This window comes from Pelodiscus sinensis, chromosome 17 (assembly GCF_052426305.1).
Source record: "Pelodiscus sinensis isolate ZL-2025 chromosome 17, ASM5242630v1, whole genome shotgun sequence".
Taxonomy (NCBI): Eukaryota; Metazoa; Chordata; order Testudines; family Trionychidae; genus Pelodiscus; species Pelodiscus sinensis.
The window spans coordinates 25,089,838-25,116,571 of record NC_143068.1 but is presented as its reverse complement, the minus strand read 5'-3'; the positions used below and the strand labels follow the sequence as shown (position 1 = coordinate 25,116,571).

General features: G+C 47.5%; 1 protein-coding gene across 2 annotated transcripts in view; it reads left to right on the top strand.

The window, feature by feature from the left end:
* Positions 1-26,734, top strand: part of JPH2 (junctophilin 2) — a 77,838-nt gene that overhangs the window by 9,335 nt on the left and 41,769 nt on the right. For both annotated transcript variants that reach the window (XR_016347044.1, XM_014578147.4), the window contains exon 2: positions 8,529-9,312. Coding sequence is in view for 1 of the 2 variants with exons in the window: in XM_014578147.4 (XP_014433633.3) it covers positions 8,529-9,312 (784 nt within the window). In the remaining variant the exon portion in view is untranslated. The remainder of the gene's footprint in view (positions 1-8,528; positions 9,313-26,734) is intronic.

Sequence of the window (26,734 nt, the reverse complement as noted above, 5' to 3'; positions counted from 1 at the left end):
AAAAACACAGAAACCAGCTGGACTCCCTATGTACCTAACAGGGGTTAGTAAGAGTCATGTCTGGTATCTATTGTGTAGAGAACAGGGGAAATTTGTAGGATTTCTTGTCATAAAAAAAAAACAACAACAAACCCTCCCACTCATGATGTTGGATTTTTTTGCTTTTTATTGTTTTCATTCCAATCTGCACAGCTCCCCATCCATCCTGTTACTTGATCTATCTGGGGGAAAGTTGTTGAGCAAAAAAGAAAAAACAAAAAACTTTTTGAGCCAAAAAAAAAAAAAAGCGCGCTGGCACCTTCTGTCGGAAGCCAAGCAGCCCCAGAAAAATGCCAGTGAAGTCTCCTCTGACAATAGTTACCAGTATGTCCGGGGCGTGCCATCACAAAAAAAGTACTGATTTTAGTAGTTAAATTCCTGGACTGTTGTGAAGCCAAAACAAAGAAGTAGTCAATATAATGGTCTTCTGTTGATATGCATTTTAGTAGTTCAATTCCTGGACTGTCATTGCTTATTAAAAGTACTGTCATATGGGTGGAAATTGGGTAAATATTGCATTTTATTAATTTTTTTGCTTTTTATTGTTTTCATTCCAATCTGCACAGCTCCCCATCCATCCTGTTACTTGATCTATCTGGGGGAAAGTTGTTGAGCAAAAAAGAAAAAACAAAAAACTTTTTGAGCCAAAAAAAAAAAAAAGCGCGCTGGCACCTTCTGTCGGAAGCCAAGCAGCCCCAGAAAAATGCCAGTGAAGTCTCCTCTGACAATAGTTACCAGTATGTCCGGGGCGTGCCATCACAAAAAAAGTACTGATTTTAGTAGTTAAATTCCTGGACTGTTGTGAAGCCAAAACAAAGAAGTAGTCAATATAATGGTCTTCTGTTGATATGCATTTTAGTAGTTCAATTCCTGGACTGTCATTGCTTATTAAAAGTACTGTCATATGGGTGGAAATTGGGTAAATATTGCATTTTATTAATTTTTTTGCTTTTTATTGTTTTCATTCCAATCTGCACAGCTCCCCATCCATCCTGTTACTTGATCTATCAGCCATCTGGCCTGGCCTGAGCATGCCCAGGTGGGAGCTGAAACCAATGGGAAGTTCTTGGTGACAGAGTGACTCAGCAAATTAACATTCTGGCCATTCGCCTCTGCACATCTGTGTGTTCCGGCTTTGCCTTGCGTGGTGAGAGAAAGTGAGGTTCTGTTTCCTCTCCCACCTGCCTCTGTACATTCCTTTCTCTGCTTTGCATCATTGGGCTTGTCCTGATGGGCCTTGGCAGGGGAAGACCGGTGCTTTCTCTCCAACTCGGTGATGAGTGGGTATTTTTAGCCAGACTGTACAGAGCATAGCTGTGTGTCACTTTTCCCTGCCCCACTCCTGTGGCCACCCTTGGTCTTATGAACAACTGTATTTCTCCAAGATGTAGCGGTGAGAGGACTGCACATTCTGTGCTGTGCAGTGTGGTGTGGGTATGAATTATCCCAGCAGTATATGGATCTGAAGAAAGAGACCAGGCTGACTGCTTCAGCCTTGGATGTGATTTCCAGCCCAGGTCTGTTTCTTTCCCTTCTGCCTTCACTCACCCCTGAGGTATCTGCTGTTCCAACTCTAGATGATTTTTCATACCAAGAAGATTATGCCATGAAGCTGCATTTTTCAAAACTGTTTTGAAGACTTTTAATTTTTTTTAGCTTTTGCCAGATTTCTACCCCTGGTCTGAAATAGGGGTCACCAGCACCAAGCTTCTGACTGTAATGCAGAGGTGGGGAACCTAAGGCCTGAGGGCTGGATATGGCCTCTGGCTTGTCCCCCCATGGGGTTGGAGCACACACAATCTACTAGCCTGGGACCCATTAGGCTCTGGTGTGCCAAGGCAATGTCGGGTGCATCTTTCTCCTTCTCAGTCGGGGGCTACATCAGTGAGGGTTTATTTTTTGTTTTTTGCTTCTCACTTGTGTGCGGCCGCCAACTGATTTTTCTGTGGGTCAGTGGCTGCCGAATCAAAAAAAGTTCTCCACTCCTGCTCTAATGAAAGAACGCAAGGTTTTTGCCCCATCCGAGACAAAATTCAGATATTCAGGACTCTTCAAACTGCTGCAGTCTTCTGTATTTGCCTCTGATTTGGAGGGAAAGCATATGGGAGGTCTCAAAGGCCAGGGCCTGTTATTGTAACCATTAAAAAAAAAGGTGAAGGAAGAAGAGAAGAAATGTTTCCATGCAAATGCCTAACCAGGTCACATACAAATCCGTAGCTCAGCTTAGGCAGAGGGGTAACATTGTGATTTTCTAGGAGGAAAGCAATTTGCTGGGGCGGAGTACAGACTTCGCTCTTTCTGAATGTGACTATTTATTAAAGCCGGCCCTAACGGGGGAACATATCTAGGAAAAACATGTACTCATTTTGTCCATGCCCACCCCTCCAACCTCCACCCATCTTTGTGTTTAAATCATATGACTTTATTAAAATTGGCACACAGCTTTGATCTTCACACAGTGGAAGATGGCCGATTTGTACATGGTCCTAATCCAACATGTATTAATGATGCAGAATAAATAGTTTTACATTTTATAGATCCTTTAATCCAGTGAATTTAAAAGGCTTTACATGCAGTATTAGCTAAGGGCTTGGCTCTGTACAATTTAGTGCAAAATGTTTTTTTAAACCAATTTAGTTAAATCAGAAAAAAACCTTGTCTGAACATGTACTCTAGGGGGGAAGAAAGGATGGATGCATTTTTCACCTGGAGTAGCTTTCATGTGTTAAGCCCTAATGTAAACAAGGTACATTATCTTGTCAGTGTAAATCAGGGCTACTCAACACGCGGCCCGTTGGCCACATGTGGCCCATTTGTTTGCGGCCCGCGGTGCGGCTTGGGTTTACTGTGCAGTTTGGGTTGTTATGTGTTTTAGTCAGTGCTTTTTTTTGTAAGAAAAATGGTGCTGGTACTCTGGGGGAAAGTTGTTGAGCAAAAAAGAAAAAACAAAAAACTTTTTGAGCCAAAAAAAAAAGCGCACTGGCACCTTCTGTCGGAAACCAAGCAGCCCCAGAAAAATGCCAGTGAAGTCTCCTCTGACAATAGTTACCAGTATGCCCGGGGCGTGCCATCACAAAAAAAGTACTGATTTTAGTAGTTAAATTCCTGGACTGTTGTGAAGCCAAAAGAAGTAGTCAATATAATGGTCTTCTGTTGATATGCATTTTAGTAGTTCAATTCCTGGACTGTCATTGCTTATTAAAAGTACTGTCATATGGGTGGAAATTGGGTAAATATTGCATTTTATTAATATCAGTAGAACTGACTTAAATGGAGCCTGCATGTTGTGTAATCTTGCCTTAATCTTTGGATTCATGCCCGTCAGTGTGAAAAAAGCTATTTGCATATATATGCACATATATTTGCATGTACATGCAACCACACTTAAGTTGTGGCCCTCGACATGTGCTGAGGATATAATTGTGGTCCCCCAGGCTTCCAAAGTTGAGTAGCCCTGGTGTAAACCTAAAGAGGAGTTCAGTCTAATATATGTTAAAATGAAGTATTGTCTACATGAGGATCTTTATATATTGATTATCCTGGGTTAAAATTTCAAACTCCCCTTGCAATAAAGATGATGCCTCTTTTTAGAGCTTGTCTTCACTATAGTTTTATACCGTGTTAATTGATCGCTAGCCTACAGGTGTTTGTGACTTACCATAGTAGGATGACCCTTTGGTAGCCTGGAACATGCCTTTGGTAAATACCCTGACTCGCCTTTGCGTAGGTGCCAGCTAGGTCCACGTTGGCCTTGTTTTCAGATACAAAAATGGTTTCTATAGCGAGGTAAGTAACAAGGTTGCTAGGTGACTCTGTGATGTACCTCTTCCGCCCCTACTCGTGGTTAACCGCCCCTCCTTTTCCATGTGCCCTACGCTAATTGCTGGGCATTGTCCTATGACATTACTTTGATGTCACTGTAACTCTACTGACCATAAGGAAATCGACTTCTGTTTCTCATCAGTGTAAATGAGAGGAGCATTGTGTCTTTTAGCAGATGAGTGGACTGTGAGTGAAGGTTTATGCTAACATTGATTCCACCTGCTTAACACCTCTTTCCTTGGCTTTCTCCCCGCCCCTCTTGCATTGGTGACAGACCTTGCTGGGAAGAGGATACCGGCTCCCCCGTCTCCTTGACCAGTTCCATATGTTGTCTAATGATATGTGACTAGCAGGCTGGTGCAGGAATATAAGTTGTCTTTCTGCTACTTCTTGACTTCATTATTCAATACTACACAGCAGTGGCCACCTCAGACTGTCAGCAGTTGCCCAGTGAGGCTCTGGGGTTTGTTTTATGGTTTTTCCAGGGCAAGAGGGTGAAAGCTCTGAAAGAGGGTATAAAGCATGGCTTTCCTGTATTGTGCCCAAAACTGGGTCCTGGCCCTTCACAGGGAATCACTGTTTGTCCAACTTCATGCGGTGGGCATAGCCACAGACTTCAGTGCCTCATCTTCTCTGCCTGCTTAGTCTGGGACCCTGCTTAGGCCCCATCCACATGAGACATTTAGCCACCTGAGCTTAACTGTTTGAAACAAATTAATCCTTAACAAGGGAGGGCTAGGGAGCATGGTCAGGTCTGAAACCAGCTTAAACCAAGTGTAGCATCACTGGCCAGCCATTCTAGGTTTAAATGGTTGAGGCTAAACCAGCCTCAACCAGTTCTAAAATGGGCCTGTGAACACACGTAAAAGACCTTGAGTGGGATTTTCAAAAGTGCCTAAAGGAGTTGGGCACCTAAATCTCATTGACAGTCAAGAGGAGATGGGCACCTAATTGAGATTTTTAAAATCCTACCCCTCCAATGTGGCTGGGTGCCTAGAGAATGTGGCTGGGAGGTGTCATTGTCTAGTGGTCAGAGCACAGTTTTAGTTAACAGGAGGTCTCGTCATGGATGTGACCCTGGGTGAGTTGTTAAAATGTATTGGGCATCAAAGACTTGCTAGAATTCAGCTTCAAGCTAATATGGAGCCAGTATTGGAGGGAGCCTTCTAGCCTTAAGGCACTGAGAGAGGCTGAAGGTCACTAATGTCCTACAGAAAGGTCTCATACGATGGGGCAACTCAGCTCTCAGGCTGCAACCCCTGTACAAGCAGAGCAAAGTGGTAGGGTCCATAGGCTGTCCCTAAACAGAATGTGAACTGATTTATAGATGAACATTAAACGTGAGAAAGGAGCATTGCTCCCATTTACAGAGGGGAAAAGGGGATCCAATGTGTGCCCAAGCTCCCATAGTTGCCGAGCAGAGAATGGAATCTGTGCCTCTTGACTCTAAAGCAGTTTCTCCAAACCATGCCAGGAAACAGGATGAAGAGAATTTTGCCATGGTAGGTTGTTCCCATTCGGCAGGTGGCCACTTCACACCACAGCTCTTAGCTCAAACCCAGCCCTTGGTCTAGCCATCTCGACAGGGAAACCAAATGCTGCGTGATGGTTGGGTTCTTTGGTGCCCTCGTTTGTAGTTTTCGTAGCTCCAGGCTGAGGTGCCAGGCACTTTGCTGACGAGTACAACGTGAGAACTTAGACAGCTGGACAGACGCCCTTGGGGAAGGATTTGTGCTGCTGCTGCATCTGGGCCCATCTTCTGTCCCCAGCTGCTGGAGTTATAACCCCGCTGACAGGTTCAAAGAGGATTTCAATGAAATCAGTCATTTGAGAGTGAAGATTATTTGGCAGAACTGGCTGGGGAGACTGTAAAACATTCACTCCCATTATTGCCAAAGAAGGACTCAGAAACCATCCCTTGGGCAGGACCATTTTCAGCTGAGTAATAGATTGTGGGATTTAATTTCTTGGAACCAGGTTGATCCTTCCCTTTTGGGGAAAGCTGGAAAAGGGAGGGAGTCAAAGTTAATGGAAGTAACACCCCTGCTATCACCACCCTTCCTAATGCTAATTAGCAGGCAGTGTCTCCAGTAACATGCTGTGGCAGGGTATATGCTTTCTGTGCCCATCTCTGCTTAAGGTTTTCTTCTCTACGGGTGCTTGCACTCTGCTACTTGCCAGTAAATCAGTCTGGCAGTACGTCTTCTCCCAGTTTAATGGGAAGTGGCTGCTTTAGAACAAATGCCCGTAAAAATGCCCCCTACACAGCTGTCTATTTGCCTGGAGAAATGGAACCTTTAGAAGGGGTGAGTGATCATGCTATGCAATGGTATTTAACACCTGCCCTCCACTAGGACCTTTCATTTGCAGCCTGAGAGCAGCGTGGTGGGGGGAGTGTGTTTTGTGCTGTGTTGTGCTCTGCAGATTTCGGGAAGGGATGGCCCATTCCGATGCTGCAGCACCAGGGATGGATGGAGGCAGAGCTTGACTGGCAACTCCCCAAAAACAAAAGCAGCAGTTACTGAGGCAACCATATCAACAGAGTGAGGGAAATCCAGGGAGACAGAGATTCTGGTGTGAGCCACATTAGCATTCTGGGGCTGGAATTGGCCGGGCAGGAAACAGGCTCCCCCCAGTGAAACGCTGCTTCTTTTGATCATTCTGTATGGAGGTGCCACAATGGTATTCCTGCCCCCAGCACAGTATAAGAAAGATTTTCTCTGTAGGCCACATGGCTCTTCTCTACTACCCTTCCAAGAGTGGATCTTGCATTAGGAAATTAAACCTCATTCAGCTCCGGGGACAGGCAGGTTAACTCTGTTTTACAACTATGCCAACTGTGGCACAGGCACTGAAGTGACTTACCCAAAGTCTAGTGAAGAGAAGGTTGGGGGAGGGAGGGTGCAGAATGGGGGGTGGGGAGAGGCGGGATAACAGTTTACAACTCTGGGAAGGTCATTATAAAGAGATTGGTGATCAGTGGTTCTCCATATCTACCGAGAGCAGCTCCAGAAGTAAATTGGCTCAGTTAGCAGCATGGGAGATCTAGGTTGCACATTAGGAAAATTCTCTAATTATAAGGTTATTGAGGGAGGCTGTGGAATCCCTGTCACTGGAGGTTTTGAAGAACAGGACAAACACCTGTTGGGGAGGGCCAAGATATACCCTGCCTGAGTGTGGGGGGAGACATTCTGCTGGTCCCTTGAAGTCGCTTCCTGCCTTACATTTTGATGATTTGATGACAGTGGCTTATCCCAGGGGCAGTTTGACTCCACGCTGAGGTAATGCGTGAGGGACGGCTGCAGTCCACACTGTGTTCCTGACACCGCAGACCAGCGGGAGCTGGAGCGCTGTGGGAGCAGCCTGCTTGTTCCTGACAGGGAAGGGAACTTCTGGTGTCACTCTGAGCCCTGTTCTTTCCTCTTCCACTGGGGGATGCTGAGGGAGTCACCCTCAGCCAAAGAGAAGCTTAATGTAATGCAAACCCTTCAAAGGGGGATGGGAAATGGAGAGGAGTCTCTCCAAACATCCCAGCCTCCAGGGCAGACACACACTCCTTTCAGAGTTGTCTTCTAGAGACTCCCCAGCATTTTGAGGACAGTTTTGCTCTATCCAGGTGCTTCTTTGGGCCCAGCCACATTGATATCTGAGCACTCGCAACCTTTGAATGTGCACATTGATATCTGAGCACTCGCAACCTACAACACCCCTGTGAAGTAGGTGGATGTTTTATCACCATCATTCAAATGAGGAACCTAGGCTGAGTAACTTACCCGAAGACTCACAGGAAGAACCAAAAACTGACCCCGAGTCAGTCCAGTGCCTTGGCCACAAGACCCTCCTTCTTCCCAACCTTTAATTAACCCCCCGCCTCTGCTAGGCAGCCCAGTGTGGAGCTGGTCCATGGGGAGGTGGCTGTCACTGTACACTATATTAGCTATTTTCACCATGTGCAGCAATAGTGGTGGCCAATATTATGAATCTCACAGAGTGGAGCAGGGCAATGGACTGAAAGGGGTTGTCCTGAGGCTACAGGGGAGCCAGTTCAGTCGCAGACTGCACAATACAGAATGGATACAGTGGCTCTCAGCCAGCAGGTGTAGAACACACAACCTAAAATTCCAGGTATGGCGGGTTTCCAGGTGTCCAGTTTTCAACTGAACATCCAGTCAAAAAGGGACCCTCCCCAGGCCAGTGAACACGAGTGAGCTAATGAGTGAGGGTGTGACAGAAGGAGGTGGGATGGAACAGGTGGGGCGGGGCTTCAGAGAAGGGGCGGGGCAAGGGTGTTCAGTTTTGTTTGGTCAGAAAGTCTGCTCCCAGTCATGCTGGTGTAAATACAGTGTCCATTAGAGATATTTTGGGTGTACACCTGGTGTAACTGGAGCAGAATTTTGCCGCTGGCCTGTACCTGTTGAGCTAAAGGAGAATACTCATTGTCTGTCAGGGCAGGGAATATGGCTGGCATCTGTTCTCCAAGCTGCCTGGCTGTAGGGGCTGCTACAAACTGATCATCACTTGTGCAGCTCTGACGCAGAGGGGTACAGGCCTGAGAGCCGCCATTATGCCATGCAGTGGTTTCACTGGCTGTACATGTGCCTTGTATCCAGGCAACGGTTTGAGGGGGAAAGTGCCATGCTTAACAAAGTCCCCATTCTTCCCTGTAGGAACGTACCAAGGCCAATTCACCAACGGCATGCGTCACGGATACGGCGTCCGTCAGAGCGTCCCGTACGGCATGGCGTCTGTGGTCCGCTCCCCGCTCCGAACCTCTCTGTCATCCCTCCGTAGCGAGCACAGCAACGGCACCTTGCCACAGCAGGACTCACCGGTGGCCAGCCCAGAAAGCATCCTCCTGTCCCCCACTATCAATCGGGGAGGCTTTGCCCTCAGTCTGTATGCAGATCCTGCAGCCAACAAGCTGAAAAAAGGGGGCCTCTTCCGACGGGGATCTCTGCTGGGGAAGCTAAAGAAATCAGAGTCCAAAACCTCCCTGGCCAGCCAGAAGAGCCGCCTCAGCTTCCTCAAGAGCGAGAGCGGCATCAGCTCGGCGGCCAGCGATGCCACCTCCACTGTCAGCTTGGGTGAAGGGGCGGAAGGGGAGGAGTTCCCGCCCTTCGAATCTGACATCGATGCCACCACCACAGAGTCCTACATGGGCGAGTGGAAGAACGACAAGCGCTCGGGCTTCGGGGTGAGCGAGAGGTCGAGCGGCCTGAAGTACGAGGGCGAGTGGCTGGACAATGTGCGGCATGGCTATGGCTGCACCACCCTGCCGGATGGCAAGAAGGAGGAAGGCAAGTACCGGTTGAACGTCCTGATCAAAGGCATGAAGAAGCGGGTGATCCCTCTAAAGAGCTCCAAGATCAGGCTGAAGGTGGACAGGAGCGTGGAAGGGGCTCAGAGGGCAGCGGCCATTGCCAGGCAGAAGGCGGAGATTGCAGCCTCCAGGTAGGAGCTCCAGCCCTGACCCAGGCACTGTAGACACACCGCATGTCCAGTTGTGATGTTTGTTAATGCAGTTTTATAGAAGAGTAGCTTTTCATCGAGCAAGGCTCCCTGCAGCTGCATAGTATGTCAGTGCATGCCACCAAGCTGTCAGTCTGGCTCCTGTAGCATCTAGACACAACCCTGTGGGTTGGGGGGGGCTCTGTTATCCCCATTTTAGAGATGGAGAGTTAAAACATAGAGAGGCTAAGTGACTTGCCCAAGGGCACACGGCGAACTCTGTGGTGGAGAAGGGACTTGCACCCACATTTCCAGGCTAATGCTCTCATCACAGTCCTATACTTCTTCTCTGCTGCATGGAACTGCTTGTGTTGATCACTAAAAATCCTATGGATCGTAATTCTGTGCTCTAAGAATAAGTCTATAGCAGGAGAGATATATTACCAACCACCTGACCAGGATGGTGATAGTGACTGTGAAATGTTAACAGAGATTAGAGAGGCTATAAAAATAAAAAACACAGTAATAATGTGGGATTTCAACTATCCCCACATTGACTGGGTACATGTCACCTCAGGACAAGATGCAGAGATAAAGTTTCTTCCACCTTAAGTGACTGCTTCTTGGAGCAGCCAGTCTGAGAACCCACAAGAGGAGAGGCAGTTCTTGATTTAGTCCTAAGTAGAGCACAGGGTCTGGTCCAAGAGGTGAATATAGCTGGACTGCTTGGAAATAGTGACCATAATGTAATAAAATTTAACAACCCTGTGGTAGGGAAAACACCTCAGCAGCCCAAAGTTATAGATTTGATTTCAGAAAGGGGAACTACACAAAAATAAGGAAGCTAGTTAAACAGAAATGAAAAGGCGGGGTGCCAAAAGTGAAATCCCTGCAAGCTGCATGGAAATTTTTTAAGGACACCATATTAGAGGCTCAAATTAAATGTGAACCCCAAATTAAAAAACAGTAAGAACCAAAAAAATGCCACTGTAGCTAAACAACAAAGTAAAAGAAGCAGTGAGAGACAAAAAAGTATTGCTTAAAAAGTGGAAGTTAAATCCTAGTGAGGAAAATAGAAAGGAGCATAAACTCTGGAGATTCCCAATTAATTAATAAACTAATCAGTAACAAGTCACCGAGATCAGATGGTATTCACCCAAGAGTTCTGAAGGAACTCAAATGTGAAATTGCAGAATTAACTAATTGTGGCTTGTAACCTATCCTTTAAATCAGCTTCTGTACCAAATATTCTGGAGGATAGCTAATGTGACACCAATTTTTAAAAAGAGATCCAGAGATGATCCTGGCAATTACAGGCCAGTAAGTCTAACTTCAGTGTCAGGCAAACTGGCTGGATTTCACCACTCAGGAGGTAGGGCTATGGATCGGGAACCATGCTGAATAGTGGGGGAGGGCAGACAGGTGCATTCGGTTCCACTGCTAAGCCATGTATCTGTCTAGAGACTAGGTACCTGCTCCAGTGATCGATTTGTCTTTACCCAGGTATTTTAATGATTTATCAGGATCATGAGGCAGAAGTCAACTCAGCTACTGACAGGTTGGAAACTGCCCTCTCAGCTCAGACTGCTTTAAGATCCTCTAGAAAGAATTAATATGAAATACTTTGGCTAGATTCTCTCTTTGTCTGTGCACTTAGAGTCTTTCGCCAAACAGCTGCAGGTTGTAAATAAATCCTGCTGACTCTTTGCTTAAAGCAACACTGGCTAGTAGCGCAGACCATCCATTTAGGTTTGTACTTGCACAAAAAAAAATATAGGCACTAGAAAAGCCTTGGAGAATAGAAATATCAGTACACATTGAAAAGAATTGTAGTTTTAAAAATTGATCTTTCTTCCTGATCTGTTAGAGACCCAAACAATACAGCATGCTACCAATGTCAGAGTGAGATGCAAAGGGAAATGGCCTATAGACAGAAGATGGAACTGACTATCTAGTTCAGGGGTCTGAAACTCACTTTACCTTATGGCCAGTGCCAGTGCTCAAATGCTTCTCGTGGGCCAGTGGCCATCCCCCTCTGGCAGAGCTCCAGGGATGTGTGTTTCTGTGCATCACCTCCTCCCACCCCCCATAGACCCATCCTCCAGCCCTGTCTGCTGCCCCTAGGAAATTAAAAACCTGCCAGAACTCACAGTGCAGCGGGACTTCCAGCTGCTAGCTCCACAGTGCTGCCGGTACATCCCTGCAGCAGAGAGGAGGTGTGTGAAGAGCCGTCCCATCCACAGGTGTAAGCTGTGAAACTATTAATTCATTTTGGGACACTGGCTAGTTATCAGTGATGCCAACTCTGCTGATGTGATCACAAGCCTCCTGATCATTGGGGCTTTTTTTGTATGTGGAAAGCCCCAGCCATGTTGTTAGAATTAAGCCAGATCTGGGACCTGATGCAGCCTGTGTTGCTATCAACTGTGATAGCTTTGACTTAGTACATTATGCTTGTTTGTTGGTGCATGATATTGGAAGAGAATCCCAGTCTTCTTTTTCTTTTTTCTTTTTTTTTTAAGATCTTATGGTTTGGGGAGAAAAGCTAGAAAACATACCCCAAGTTCAGCCACAGACCTCAAACACCAGATGTCACATAAAAAGATCCCCAAGTGTATTTTTATCTGTGATTTCAAGAAGCCAGTCTCTTTTTGAGGGGTGGTGGGACTGATTCATGAGTTTTGAATGCTTGAGGTGGGCAATACAGCACAGGCAAGTTGATAGTGTCTTTGCCTGGGCTCCTGGACACAGGACGAGCCCTGGATCCTACAAAGCTTCCCTTCCCCAGAACATCTGCACTCTTACACTGGCCCACTTCCAGGATAACCAAATGTGAACCCCACCGTCCCGCATCAGCTCAGGCGGCTCCTTGACTAGCACAGTTCATGTCGCAACGGAGGCAGCCAGTGCAGCTTCCCAGACCAAGTGGCATCCTCTGCGGCTAGGACTCTGGGGGCTGGGAGTCTGGGGGCTGTTGGGAGCCGAGTGTGCGGGTGAGTGCCCGCACTCTGCCCCCAACTGCTGTGGGCCAGCAGCCATGTAGGCCTGATTAAATAACTTTTTCAAAATATTTTGCTGGTTGGATTAGGAAAGTGATCGGGCCATTGATGGCTCCAGGGCCGGGAGTTTGACACCAGCAAAGTGAAGTGCAGCAATGGTGGGAAAAGGGCATGTCAATTTCTGAACGTTTGTTCGGCTTTAACGATCAAAAGAGTCACTGACAATCTAGAATAGGAGGTTTTTATTAATATATATGCAGGGCCAGGTACTGAGGTCCTCACTGAGGGATAGGTTCTGCCACCCTTACTCTAAGTAGTAGCTTACTTTGGCGGTGTCTCGCGGGTTTCAGCGTGAGTAATGGTGATGGAATCTAGCCAGGCATAAGGACCAAAGGATTGGGCCTGACGTAATTAAAAAACCCCAAACTGTTCCTTTTATATGTTACCAGGCTGATTTCAGTGGCATGAGTAATGTCCTACTCAGTGCAAGTGTGAGTGGCAAGATCCAGAACTAGATTTATCCTCACTTTGTACCCAGGCAAACAGCTATTGGATTCAATGGGAGTTTGGCTGAGACAGGGCCTCTGGATGGGGCTCATGGGTGGTTTTTGACTTGTCCCTTTTCTTTGCCACGCAGGCACAGGGAATAAGGGTATGTCTACACTACCCCACTAGTTCGAACTAGCGGGGTAATGTAGGCATACCACATTTGCAAATGAAGCCCGGGATTTGAATTTCCCGGGCTTCATTTGCATAAACGGGGAGCCGCCATTTTTAAAACCCCGCTGGTTCGAACCCCGTGCAGCGCGGCTACACGGGGCACGAACTAGGTAGTTCGAACTAGGCTTCCTAGTTCGAACTACCGTTACTCCTCGTGGAGTAACACCATCAGCTCTTGGCTTCCCCCCAAAATCCCTTGGAAGCCAGGCAGGTTCTTCACCTGATAATATTTTACCTCAGAATTGGGAACCAAGGCTCCTGAGTGGAGCTTTTAGTGAGCTCTGTGCAAAGACTTTCAGGAAAATAGCAGCACATTTCAAAAGAGTGTCCTGTGGAGAAGGCTCTGATGAAAAGAACAGACCAGTGCTGCTGCCTGAGCTCACGAGCGGCACTGGGCCATGTTCATCTTGGCACAGGGCACTCCCTGTTACATCATCTGGGCAGGCCTGGTGCTCTCTCCATTTCTGCTTGGCTTTGTAGTGCCCTGGAAAAGGCACATTCAAAAAGCTGCAAGGCCATAAATAATGCTGTGAGAGCGGCAAAGCTGCTCCCCGAGCACTGGTCAGTTTATATAAGGGCTTTTTTCTGTACACACGATTTACACTTCAAATCCAAAGGCGAGACTGCCCGTGTTTTGATTCCATCAGGGTTGGAATGCATCCATTGCTCTCACAGGGGCCAGCATCCTCGCTCACACAGCTTGGAAACCATTTCCTATTAAGGAAACTTTTGAGTCAGAGGAAATAAGGCATCACAGCCATTTTCCTTAAGGAGTCCTCCCCTCTCATACATTGTGCTAATGCTTCTGTCCAGGCAGTGGATAGATTGCCTCTAAGCACAGTTCACTGGTTCTCCAGTTGGTGCCTATCTAGAACCCAAAGAATGTCCTTTCCTTTGCTCAAAGGAACCTGCTGAGGTTCATCTGGTCTGCCTGGCAGTGCCAGCCTCGCTCCTGCTGTGCCTGGGTTTGCCCCAGTAACAATCGGCGCAGGGAGTCTTGCCACATATGGGAGTCTTGTCTTCACTTAGCAGGAGATCAATGCTGTGGGAATCAATTTCCTGGGGGGTCAATTTCGTGGGTCTAGTAATGACCCGCTAAATCGACCGCTGATCGCATCCCTGTTGACTCCAGTACTCCACCGGGTCAGGAGGAGTAAGGGAAGTCGCTGGGAGAGTTTCTCCCACTGATCCCGCGCAGTAGGGGTGCTGCGGTAAGTTGAGCTAAGGTTCATTGACTCCAGCTACATGATTCACCCAGCTGGAGTTCTGTAGCTTAGTTCAACTTTGACCCATAGTGTAGACCTGGCCTTAGAGTACTGCTCTGGCTTCTGACTTCTGCCTGCAGTGAGTTCTGATTGCAAGGAGAGGACGGGCCTTGCAGGTGATCCAGCCCAGCAGCTTTGTCTTCTGCTCACTTCAAAATCAGTTCCCAGTTTCAGTGAATATTTACCATTGTGGCCATATTTGCTACTTTTGGTTTGTAAGGGGCTTATGTCCCTACTCACTGAGACTTCTCATGTTTGTTAATGTATCCCTTCCCCCTCTTTTAATCTCAGCTTTGAGGTCTAGAGTAAATCTAGTGCTTAGGGGGTTGACTGGAGACACTTTTGATCTCTAGCTCTGCCACTGTGGCCTTGGGCTTGCTCTCTGTCTCAGTTTCCCCCTTATAAAATTAGCCTAATACCTTGATGAGAGCTAGTTGACTAATATTTATAAATGGCTCAATAATCCTTCAGTTCAAAGAAAGTGTTTTTCTAACCACAGAGCATTTCTTGCAGCTGGGCTTCTGGGCACTTTTGCAGGTGTGGTGATCTGTCTAACTAACGTATTTATGGGTACGTCTGCACTGTAGTTAGACACCTGCAGCTGGCCTGTGCAGAGGCTCACCGATGGGGGCTGCAAAGGGTGCAACAGCCCTGGGACCTGTGATTCTAAAGGGCCTTGGGGTTCCCAGCTGTTGCCACTGCTACTGGCCCTTTAGAATCACTGCCGGAGCGTGCATGGCCTACTCCAGAGCCCTGTACCGCATGGTCCAGCTGGCTCTGTGAACTGGCAGGGGGAGGCCCAGACCATCTGAGTGACACTGGGGGCTGAGTGCTCCAGCCCCACCCCTTCCAGGAGCACAGAGCCCCTCCCTCCCCGTTATCCAGGGGCTCATTGATCCCGTCAGCTCCCTGTCTGAGCCAGCTGACTCAAGTTTGCAGGGGCTGGGCTAAGAGGGGCTGTTTAATTGTGGTGTAGATATTTGAAAATGCAGGCTCAGGTTGCAACCTAAGCTCTGGGACCCTCTCCAGGTCTTAGAGCTCCAGCCCGAGTCTGAACATCTACACGGCAATTAAACATTCTCATGCCTAATGTGCAGTCTATATTTAACAAGCATTGACACTTCAGGGGACAAACATGCAGCTCAGCTTACCCCTGGGTCACACCTCTTCCATGTCTCTGGCTGCGAAAGGTCTTGGGGGAGGAGACTCTGGGTTGCTGTCTCTGCCCCCGCTGGCTGTGGACTATCTGGCATGTGCCTCTAAGCATCTCCAGCCAGAACATGGCCCTCTGCGTGTGTTTTCCTTCCAGAAACACATTGTTTTGGCCCTGGGCAGGGCCCATTATAATTCTTTCTGACTAAGAAATCCAGCAACGTTCCATGTTTTGCAGGTGGCTGAAGACCTACCTGGTATCACCTCACATTCAGAAATTTTGAAGAGGTTAAGTTAGCGTCACCCTGAACATGCTGGCTCAGTGTGGTCAGGCAGTTTTCAGGTTTCCCTCTCACAGCTTTGTCAGGGCATTGACCTCCCCTGTCCCTGGGTCTGCCTCACAGTTCTGCCAGGGTATCTCATTCAAGAGCTACCACGGCCAGTCTAGTGAGCTGAGACTGCCAGGTAAGCCCACATACAGGTTTGTGATGTTGCCAAGCATCAAGTGCAAATTAGACTGACTATCACCAATGGGCCCCACAGGCTCCATGGGCCCCAGGCAAGGTGTGGGAGGGGCCTGCCTCCATGCCCCCAGAAAGGGTGAGACCTCACTCAGAAGGGATGGGGCCAAGAGCCGTCAGTCCTTAGCGTCGCCCAGACCGTAGCATGCTCCCTCCCACCGCCAGAGCCCTCAGAGCTGTCTGAGCAGCGCTCTGGTGGCAATTCAAAGGGGCTCTGGCTGCTGTCACTGGCATAGTAGCAGCAGCAATAGCCAGGAGCTCCAGTCCCTTTTGAATCTTCAGACCCCGGGGAAATGGACCACTTTGCCCCACCCCTCACCCTACCCGGCAGCAGGCCTGGCCATCACACTCACTTGTAAACTCTGAATTGAAACCAAGCTATGTCTACACTGGGCCACTTATTCCGGAAAAGCAGCCGCTTTTCCGGGATAAGCTGCGAGCTGTCTACACTGGCCACTTGCTTTTCCAGAAAAGCAATGACGATCTACTGTAAAATTGTCAGTTTTTTTCCGGAAAAACTATGCTGCTCCCGTTCAGGCAAAAGTCCTTTTCCGGAAAAGCTGTTTCGGAAAAGGGCCAGTATAGACAGCACAGTAGTCTTTTCCGCAAAAAAGCCCTGATCGCGAAAATGGCGATCGGGGCTTTTTTCCGGAAAAGCGCATCTACATTGGCCACAGACGCTTTTCCGGAAAAAGTGCTTTTCTGGAAAAGCATCCTGCCAATGTAGATGCGCTTTTTCCAGAAATACTTATAACGGAAAACTGTTCCATTTTAAGCATTTCCGGAAAAGGGTGCCAGTGTAGACGTAGCCAAGTTGTTTGGGGTGGCGCATCATGAATTCACTAACTGCTGGGCACAAAGCAGAGCTCTTCATTCAGTCTGGGGACTGGTTAAGTGAAAATGTGCCATACAGGGCAGGTAGTGTGGCTCAGGAAAGATGACAGGTAAGGTCTTGAGCTATCACATGAGAAGTCATTTGTGAATCATTGACGTAGGAAGGTGGGCTACAGCAGTGTTTCTCAACCAGTGGTATGAGTACCCGTAGGGGTATTTGAGAGAAGTTGGGGGGGTGAGTCAACACAACTGAAATTTGGAGAAAACTGAATTTTTGTTTTAAGTTTTACAATGCTTTATTATTTTTGTACTTTTTACACCCAAAAATTTCATCATCCGCCCTGCTACGATTAAGCTGTTTAAACAAATATGTTGCAATGGTAGAATAAAATGTCGTGTGTCTGAAAACTGTAGATACTGGGGGTACTTTTTTTTTCTTTTAAAGGGGGTACTTATAATTTTTTTTTAACGGGGTACTTTATAAAAAGAGGTTGAGAAACACTGGCCTACAGGACACACATCATGTTAGGGGGAGTGAAAAGAGATAAATGACCTTTTAGAGGCAAATGACCAGGTTATATAACAACCAAGGAGGCACAAGTTGTATTGGGATGTTTCATTCAAGCGGGAATGACAATGCCAGGGAATGTTGCCCATTCCAAAGAGCAGTCTTTGATTTTCTCTTCCTTGTTCTCTGAGCAAGTTCCCTCGTGAACTGATAGGACAAGATATCCAGCATGGGGCATGGTCCTAAGGCGAGAGAAATAACCATGGTGTGTATGCCTCTAAAGCCCGTATTTCAGTTTGGGGTGCCCCTACTGAAAGATGCTCTCCAAGCTGCAGGGTTGCAGTGGGAAATCTGCCCTCCTGTTAGGCCAGCCTGAGATTAGTTGGGTCTGTGCAGCTGATTCCCCAAATCCACGCAGCCTCGAGCAGCTGTGATATGGCCTGTTCGCCAGGCTGGCACTCTGCTTCCCGGAGAAGCGCCTGTTGTTTATGATCGGGGGAGAAGGCAGAACTGCTGAGAGCTGTGCAATTAGGCAGGCTGGTGTGTCTGTGTGGTTACCTGATGGCATCGGTGCCAGAATGCCGGCTATGTGCTAACTTGTCAAGCAGAGGGTAAGTGATCCTTTCGCAAACAGGCAGCTGAGGGACAGCTTTCATCTCCTTAAAAAATCAAACCCCCAGACGAGGCACAGAGCCTGGCTGCTTTTGGAGGATCAGTCAGCCTGGCTCTGGTAACACTTGAGCCATTCAGCTGGAGGTCTGAGAGAACTCCTTCACTACAAAGCACTCCTTGCAGTAAGTAGGGAGAGTGAATTTCCTTCTTTGCTGACGGTGGCTTTTAAAAGGGCCAAATCTACAATGAAAATTCAGCAACCCCTTCTTGCCCTGGGTCACACTCTGCTCTCAGAGACCATCGTAAGTCTCTGTGATTTGGCGTCTGTGCCAACTTCAGTCCGAGCACTTCTTAGCCAGCTGGAATGAAATCAGTGTTTTTAAAGGGGCACTGCTATGTGTAAAGTAATGGGTACTATGTAGCTTTGGCCTGGTCTTTTGAACTCCTTATATCCTGTTAAGAAATATCCTCTGAAATATATCTGTCACATGACACATCATATTTATTATCACCAGGAAATCCAGATGTTTGACAGCAGGAAGAAATCACTGCCACAATTCAGCCATTTATCTTCCGGCACCTCACATGGAGGCATCTGAGCACCAGGATTTTTTACTAGAGACAAATAAAAATCAGCACCGCTTTATCGTTGGGCCTAAAAGCAGTCGGGTATCTGCTATTTGAACATCTTTCCATGGCTAAATAGCATAGATTCAAAGTGCCTCACATGGTCTTTTTAATACATCACAAAAAAACTCTCAGGAATACAGTACACTGAAATCATTTAAGGAGAGGCCAGGCAGCTTGTAAATAGCATAACAGAAATGGGATGAAGTTCTGGGTACAGGAAAACACCATGGGACCTTCTTTCCCAAGGCCTGTCTTGAGTTAAAATAGTGAGAAGAACTCTCTTCTTGCCAGTTAAATGATTTGCTCCAAAGTTTTGAACTCTAAATAGCCTGTGCTCTGTGGGCACTTCTTAGTTCGCCCTTAAATTAACAGTGGCACGTCTCTGCTGAGATGTGAACCGAAGCTCTCAGATCACTTTTCTGAACTCTCCTGCCCATTCACATTCTTCAGCAATGTTACTTATATCTCCGTGTGCTCAGCCTTTCAAACTTCCATTACCTAGGCAGGAATGAGCGTCTCCTTAGGGGACCATGGTGTATGGTGTAAATGACGTAGTGAAAGCACTGGAGTCAGCAGAGAGTCCCTGACTAAATAAGGGAATGTACAGCAGTGCTTTATCGGAGCTACAGGAGAATGCAACAGCTGAGAGCCACGGCCTGGAACTCTTACCCAATAAAACTTGAGCCCATTCAAGTGGACCTTCATGGTACCAGTAATAAAGTGCTTGCACTGTCAAGACTTTCCCAAGCCACACCCAAAAGCCCCATTCATTCTGTCCTGGGATGTTGGAAAGCATTACTCCAGCCTATAGACAAATCAAGCACCATAAGGAACGGCTCACAACCGTTCACAAAACAACGCCACACACACTGTTCAGACGATCTTTGAAAGGGAGCTAAACTCCTTCCCCCTACTCCTGGAGCGTGGAGTGCCGATTCAATCTATGATACAGGCAGGTGATAACTGCAAAGTTTGTATGTGTCTCTAAACTTCCCCAAAGTTGCAGAGCGTGTGAATCTGGGAGTTTCAGTATTGCCAGCCCTGAGCATTCAAAACTTACTCACGATTGGGAGATTTGGCTTTAAAATAATGAGATTTTCAATCTCAGTTCACATTTGTTCCCTTCTGGTTTGTGGGTGTTTAGTGTGAAGTTGAGTCATGGTTTTGAGCTCTTCTCCTCCACCACGAGGGGCAGCAGCATAATTTTTATTATTATTGTAGTCACATAATTATGTATTCAAAAGCTGCATGTGCTGCGGGCTTAAGAAAAGACCAAACATTGTGGCTACGTCTAGACTGGCATGATTTTCCGGAAATGCTTTTAACGGAAAAGTTTTCCGTTAAAAGCATTTTTGGAAAAGAGAGTCTAGATTGGCATGGACACTTTTCCGCAAAAGCACTTTTTGCAGAAAAGCGTCAGTGGTCAATCTAGACGCGCTTTTGTGCAAAAAAGCCCCAATCGCTATTTTCGCGATCGGGGCTTTTTTACGGAAAACAAATCTCAGCTGTCTACACTGGCCCTTTTGCGCAAAAGTTTTGCACAAAAGGGACTTTTGCCCGAACGGGAGCAGCATAGTATTTCCACAAAAAACACTGATTTCTTATAGTAGGAAGTCAGTGCTTTTGCAGAAATTCAAGCGGCCAGTGTAGACAGCTGGCAAATTTTTCCGGAAAAGCGGCTGATTTTCTGGAAAAACTGGCCAGTCTAGACACAGCTTTTGCGCAAAACCATGCTACCTGTCTACACTGGCGGGGAGTTCTTGCGCAAGAACACTGACATTCTAATGTGGGAAATCAGTGCTTCTTGCGCAAGAACTATAATGTTCCCACTCAGGAATAAGCCCTCTTGCACAACAGTTCTTGCGCAAGAGGCCAGTGTAGACAGGCAACATGAATTTCTTGCGCAAGAAAGCCCAAAGGCTAAAAAGGCCATCAGAGCTTTCTTGTGCAAGACAGCGTCTACACTGGCACCGATGCTCTTGCGCAAAAGCACATCTCTTGCGCAAAGGCACATGCCAGTGTAGATGCTCTCTTGCGCAAATACTTTAACACAAGAACTCTTGCGTTAAAAGTATTTGCGCAAAATCTTGCCAATGTAGACATAGTCTGTGAGTCTAACAATAACATTGCTGGAGTTGGCAATGCTGGAGTGTAGTTCAGAGCCATCAGTACCCATCTGGGTAGATCAGTGGTTTTCAAACTTTTTTCCTTATGACCAAGTTGAAGAAAATTGTTGATGCTCGTGACCCAACATAATTTGACTAACATGTGGGCTGTAGCTAAGGATGGGCTTTGGGGTGCAGGAGGGGACACTGGCTTTGGGGGTGTCAGGAGGGGCTTATCTTGAGTAGCTCCCGGTCAGCCGTGCAGCAGCGGTGCTAAGACTTCCTGCCTCTCCTGGCACCCCAGACCATGGTGTGCCTCGGAAGCCACCAGCAGCAGGTTCTAAGCAATGGGAGTGTGGCGCTAGAGCTCAGGGGGGGCAGTGCACGGAGCCTTGTATGCTTCTCCCCTACCTAGAAGCAGGGCTTGTTGCCGGCCACTTCTGGGGGACAGTGAAGTCTGCGATCTCAGGACAGGCAGGAAGCTGCCTTAGCACCTGCACTGCTCACCCGATCCCCCTGCAGCAAGGAGACCCAGTGCCCAACATTCCACAACCCAGTACTGGGTCGGGACCCGTAGTTTGAAAATCCCTGGTGTAATCAAAGCTCTGGGCCCTTCTGCAGTGTTCTGATTTTTGTGGCCACTGGGCCTACATACCACATGATGGATGTAGAATTGCGTGTTATCTGTGTAACAAGCAGGCTGTAGGGAAGAACTAAACGGGGCCTGCTTGCTAAGAGCAAAATCCCAGGCTGAGTCTAACATGGGACATGGGCTATGACACCCCTCCAGGTAGGGTTGTCAGGGAGCCAGAATAGTTGGGAACAGACCCAACGGTAACAGGATCAGACCCCTAAAGAAAAAAACGAGTGGACCAAAATAAAGTTCTGTTGCCAGTTAGGGTGCGTCTACACTACACCCGGAGCTCGAAATAAGCTATGTAATTTGAGCGATGCCAATTGCGTAGCTTATTTGGAGATAATTTTGAAAGAGAACGCTATTCCGAAACGTCCCTTACTCCTCATGGAACGAGGTTTATAGGGTCATCGGAATAGTGAGCCTGTTACAGTTTGAAATAATGGGCTTGTTCAAAAGATACGGCATAACTATTTCGGAATACCGGAAGTATCCTGAAATAGCTCCTCAATGTAGATGTAGCCTCATGGTTCCATAGCCAGTGCTCACCAGGCCCTGTTGCTCCACTGAAAGGAGAAACGGGTCACATCACTGCGTCCCAGTGCACACTCTCATTCCAGCCTGTTTCCATAGAGTGAGCAAAAAAATGTTGAGAGGGTGGGAGGGAGAGTTTATTCCTGATCCTTTACTTTGCTCCACTGAAGAGCCCTTCTCCTTGCCAAGCTGCATTATACACCATCCCCTCCAGAGCCCAATAAAGCTTCCCAGCGTATCTGTCACATGAAGCTTTACAGTTTCGAAAAGACACCATCCAGCTCCACCGCCAGGCCCTGGGCTCAATGCAGGAATCACTAGGTGGAATTCTCTGGCCTGTGATACACGGGGTCAGACTCAAAATCATGATGAGTTCTGGCTTTGAAGTCTACGAATCAGCAAGAGGGGGAGCCACTCCAAGTCTGCAAAAGGCACCCCAGGCTGTGCTGGGCGGGGCAGTAAGTGACTGAACCAGGGAGCCAAACTCAGACCCGGCAGCATGCTCAGTTTCCACTCATTCGCCAGGCTGTCCCCCGGTGTTCCTGTACACTGAGTGTTTGGGCGGCCACCCAGGAGAGAGTCAGATGCCACCCAGCCAATCTTCAGTGCACAGCTGTCCACAGCCAGCGGTATGTGTTTCTGGCCAAGGGTGCCATTTCAGGAGAGTGGAGGGGAGGGGGTATTAGGAAGCGAGGGGAAACGACACAGCTTGTGTGCATGCCTCTCCTGGTTCGTGAGGGGAGGAGAAGAGAATTATTTCACAAAATATGTATTGATTCCCCTCTCTCCCCGATAGTTAGGGGAATGGGAAGAAAAGCCATCAGCATCCTGGTACACATGGCTGCAATAGAATAGCAGCAAGACTTACTCCTGGGGAATTCTGCACCAAAAAACATAAACATTCTACATACAATATTTTAAAATTTTGCAATTTTCCAGATATTTTATTTGTCAAAATAATACAATGTAATCACTCTGGTTTCAATTATTTTGGTAATGTATTTAAATGACAGTACAATGGATGGATAATGGGAGTGGGGAACATAAGAGGAAATCCTTAGTCCACCTTGCCTAACTAATGTATGTAGTTTCGACCTTTTATTTCTAGTTATCAGCCAGCAAATATATGCATCCATATCAGTGCTACATCACAGGCAACTAATGAGCAAGTGAGGGCTGGGGAGTCAAACTCACAGTTTATATTGGCTACTGACAATCTCCAGAAAGATCAGTATTTTGATAGGAAATTATTTCAGTCTGAACAATTAGACCAATTCTAATCACAATGCACCATAAGCATTTAGAAGGCCATACTCTTTGCACCAGGCTGGCAATGTCAAGGAGCCTTAAAACTTTTACTTCTGCTTTATTCTCTTGGGGGAATTCACAAAGACAATGGGAAAAATTCACTGAGCTGGCAAGATGTTATATTCTGCTCCGCCTAAGGGAAAGAGCTCGTCCTATGCCCAGCTCCTCAGAAACACCCCGAAGCTGTGCCCCTCCATGTTAACTGCAGAGCCCCATTGATTTACATCTTTCCTGACTGATCCAGGTGCTTGAACCAACTGCCAGGAAGGAGTGCCCGATCACTCTTGCCACTTCCCTTTGCTTTCTCACCAGAAGTAATTTTTCTATGGGAGAGCAAACAAATCTGCAAGGGACATGAATTCTGCACCTGCACAGTGATGCAGAATTCCCCTAGAAGTAAAGGCTGCAGCAGAGGCTAGCTGTGCCAGGGACAATCCTATCCGAGGCCAGGTCTACACTAAAGGGGAAGGTCGAATCAAGATACGCAACTCCAGCTACGTTAATTATGTAGCTGGAGTCAACATACCATGTTTCAAGTTTTCCTGCTGTCTCCACAGCGGGAGGCTGAAGGGAGCAAACGTTCCCATTAATCTTCCCTTACTCCTTGCAGGAGCAGGAGTACTGCCTGCATAGAGGGGTGTCCTTTGAGTTCAAATTAGCAGGTCTTCACTGTGCCTGTGAACTCAAACTCCAGGAGATCGATTGTGGCAGCATCACTCTCCCCTGGAGTGAAGACATGTTCTGAGGCTCTAAGTATGTACTCAGGACAGCTAATTGGTCTCACTGCCACAGGCACACCTTGATTCTTAGGTCGGTCTCCTCACATTGGAAATTACATCTCCAGCTTGAAGTGTAAATGTACCATGAGACAGCTCCCACGCCATTAAAATTCCATGCATTTGGAAAGGGTGTGACACTAAAGAGAGCCTGTTAATTCATGATAAAGTCATATATACAGGAGGCCCTTGTGTGACACAATCCGTTCCTGGGGAAGTGTTGCAAGTCGGGGGCATTGTAACTTGTGCCCTCATTTACAATAGGCGCTGTGCACTGTCGTAAATGCGGGCCAAGGATGTAAGTTGGGGGTTTTCAGCCCCTTCCGCACTTACAAAACTGGTTGCAAGTGCAGGGGGTTGGAATTTGGGCAGTCACATATCTGGGGCCTCCTGTATCCCCAGGCCACCTGCCTGTAGCATCATTGTTTTGTGGCTGGTTGTTGTATTCAAATGCTTTTTCTAGGCATCCTCACGTTGCACCAGCCCCAGGAATGTTCTTCCTTTTGCATTGGCAGATCCCTGCATTGTGTGTGATTCTATTTGTCCACAGGAACTGGGGGCACTGAGCACACGGTATCCTATCTGAGCTGTTTGCCAGTGCAAAATCAAGCCCTGTGCATACAAAGGAGGGAACAGAGACACAAAGGGGAGGCTGGCTGGAAATTTGGGCTTCCGTAGCAGGGCTGCCAATGTTGGTTGGACGTGTTCCTAGAGGTTTCGTCACATGCGTTGGCATATCTTTAATTCAAGATTAACCTTTAATTCCTGCAGACTCCAGGGCCATCCTACAGCCATAGCATTCCACTTTTTGACCCTATTACTAGACTGAAGGCCTGAGGGACCTCGTGGCTAGGAAATCACTGAGAGAGACCTCAGGGGCTTTCACAGACTCTGCTGCCTGCACCCTATTGGGTTACTGTGATTCAGAGTGTTCACTTTGGATGAAGAGAGAGTTTCCACGCTCCTGTTTGCTTTCCTTGCCTCAGATTCTCACGTCCCATAACTTCCTTTCCAGGCTGACTCATGGATGCAGATAAAATGGGTCTGTCTGCAAAACAGGAGCAAAGTCCATTAGCCTGCTAGCAGGGAGGGAGCCTAGTGCTAAGGCGCAGGAACGCCGAGGGGAAACAGCTCGCTGGTTTTGTCTCTCGCACTAGGAAACAAGAACAGCCGTGAGGGTCATGGGTGGAGTAGCCAGACACCTTGGAGGTTTTGACATAGATGAGTGAGCTCTGATGAGCTCTGACGTGTATTGAAGAAACATTTTCCTCCACTTCCTTGACAACTATCTGTAGCGATCAGTCCTTTCTTCAGAAGGCTCAGCAGAGAGGCCAGGCCCTGGCTAGGCCAGGGAGACTCAGCTCCTTTCTCACCCTTAGTGGCTGTTCCTCCAGGCCAGGGGTGAAGCATATTGGTGGGAAGCGATGGGAACCTGCCCCGTCACTGCTTGAGGCAGCCCTGGCATTGAGACTCATCAGCCTGTCATTCTTAGCTCTGGGGAAGGAGCAGGGGGAGGGAACGGAAAGTACGCACTGAAATTCCCTGGCGCCACTGGGCCCTTATTCACATTGGCTTGAGTCGGTGCAGCCCTTCCCTCTTGTGTGGAATGCCTGCAGAAAGCGGCTCTCTGGCCTCTTTTTCCAGGCTGTTGCGTGGCTGAATGGATGTGAATGTCACTCTCTCGGCTGAGGTCAACCTTGCTGGCACAGGAACAGCGCAGGCTGCATTGCTAGACAGCACATGCTGCTGGGCTGCTTTCCTCTGGTGTCCTCTCATGTCTACCTTTTCTCCTCCCCTCCCCCCTTACGTGGCATTTCTCCAAGAGTTTGGGTCCCTATTTGTCCTTGGAAAAAGAATATGAAAGGTCATCGTGAGTAAAGGTTTGGCAGCATCATTTCTAGAGAAGGGGGCATTTTTCTCCCTACCCCAATTCTACCCCCACTCCCAATGTGACAGATCAACAACACTGCCTCGGTATATGGACTATGCACTAGTCTAGTGGCTCCTTATCAGACAGTTCATGTCCTGGAGCTACTTGGCTGGTCACTTGAGTTTCATGAGCCTGAATTCTAGGGGCTGAACCCCAGAGAAACAATTTTTGCATTTGCAGAGGCAACACAGGGTCGTTCTTGCTACAAAAAAGCTGAAAACTAAATCAGAAGACGGTGGGTTTTTAAAGAAAAAAATATAAGAAATACTTTGGTATTCTGCAGTACTGCTCCAAAACACCAATACCGAGCCCTTATAGCACTCCAACACACTTCAGTGTGTTGAAGTACTGTATACACTTCAGCTGCTCTCTCCTCATCTCCTTCTCATGAAGGGGGTATTCATGTCCCTGGGGAGACTGAGGCACGCAGGCGTCAAGAGGGATTAGAAGTCGGCTGCGTTTGTCTCCGAGGCCACAGTTTTCTCTTCACTGAGTGCAATTTCCTAGTCATGATGGAAGGACTCTTCAGTACAGCAGCATGTTGTAGTCAGGTTACAGGAGAGTCTGCTTCTCTCTTTTGAATCAGGTTTTGTGAGGAGGGGCTGACACCACCATGGATTTCTTGTCTCCTTTTTTAATCTTGCTTGTATTGAGTTGGATGATGGTTTTAAAGATATTTAGGCACCAAGCAAGCATCTAGGTGCCTAAATCCCATTGAAATCTATTGGAGCTAGGCACTGTTGTAAATTCCACCAGATGTCAATCTGTGTCCCACCAGGAGTCTATCCACAGCATCCTAGAAGGCGCAAGTTGCTCTCAGTTAGCTGAGCTAGCTATGGCCTCACCTATAGCATGCCTGTGATTCAGGGCTGGAAGGAAGGATGGCTGCATGGCGCT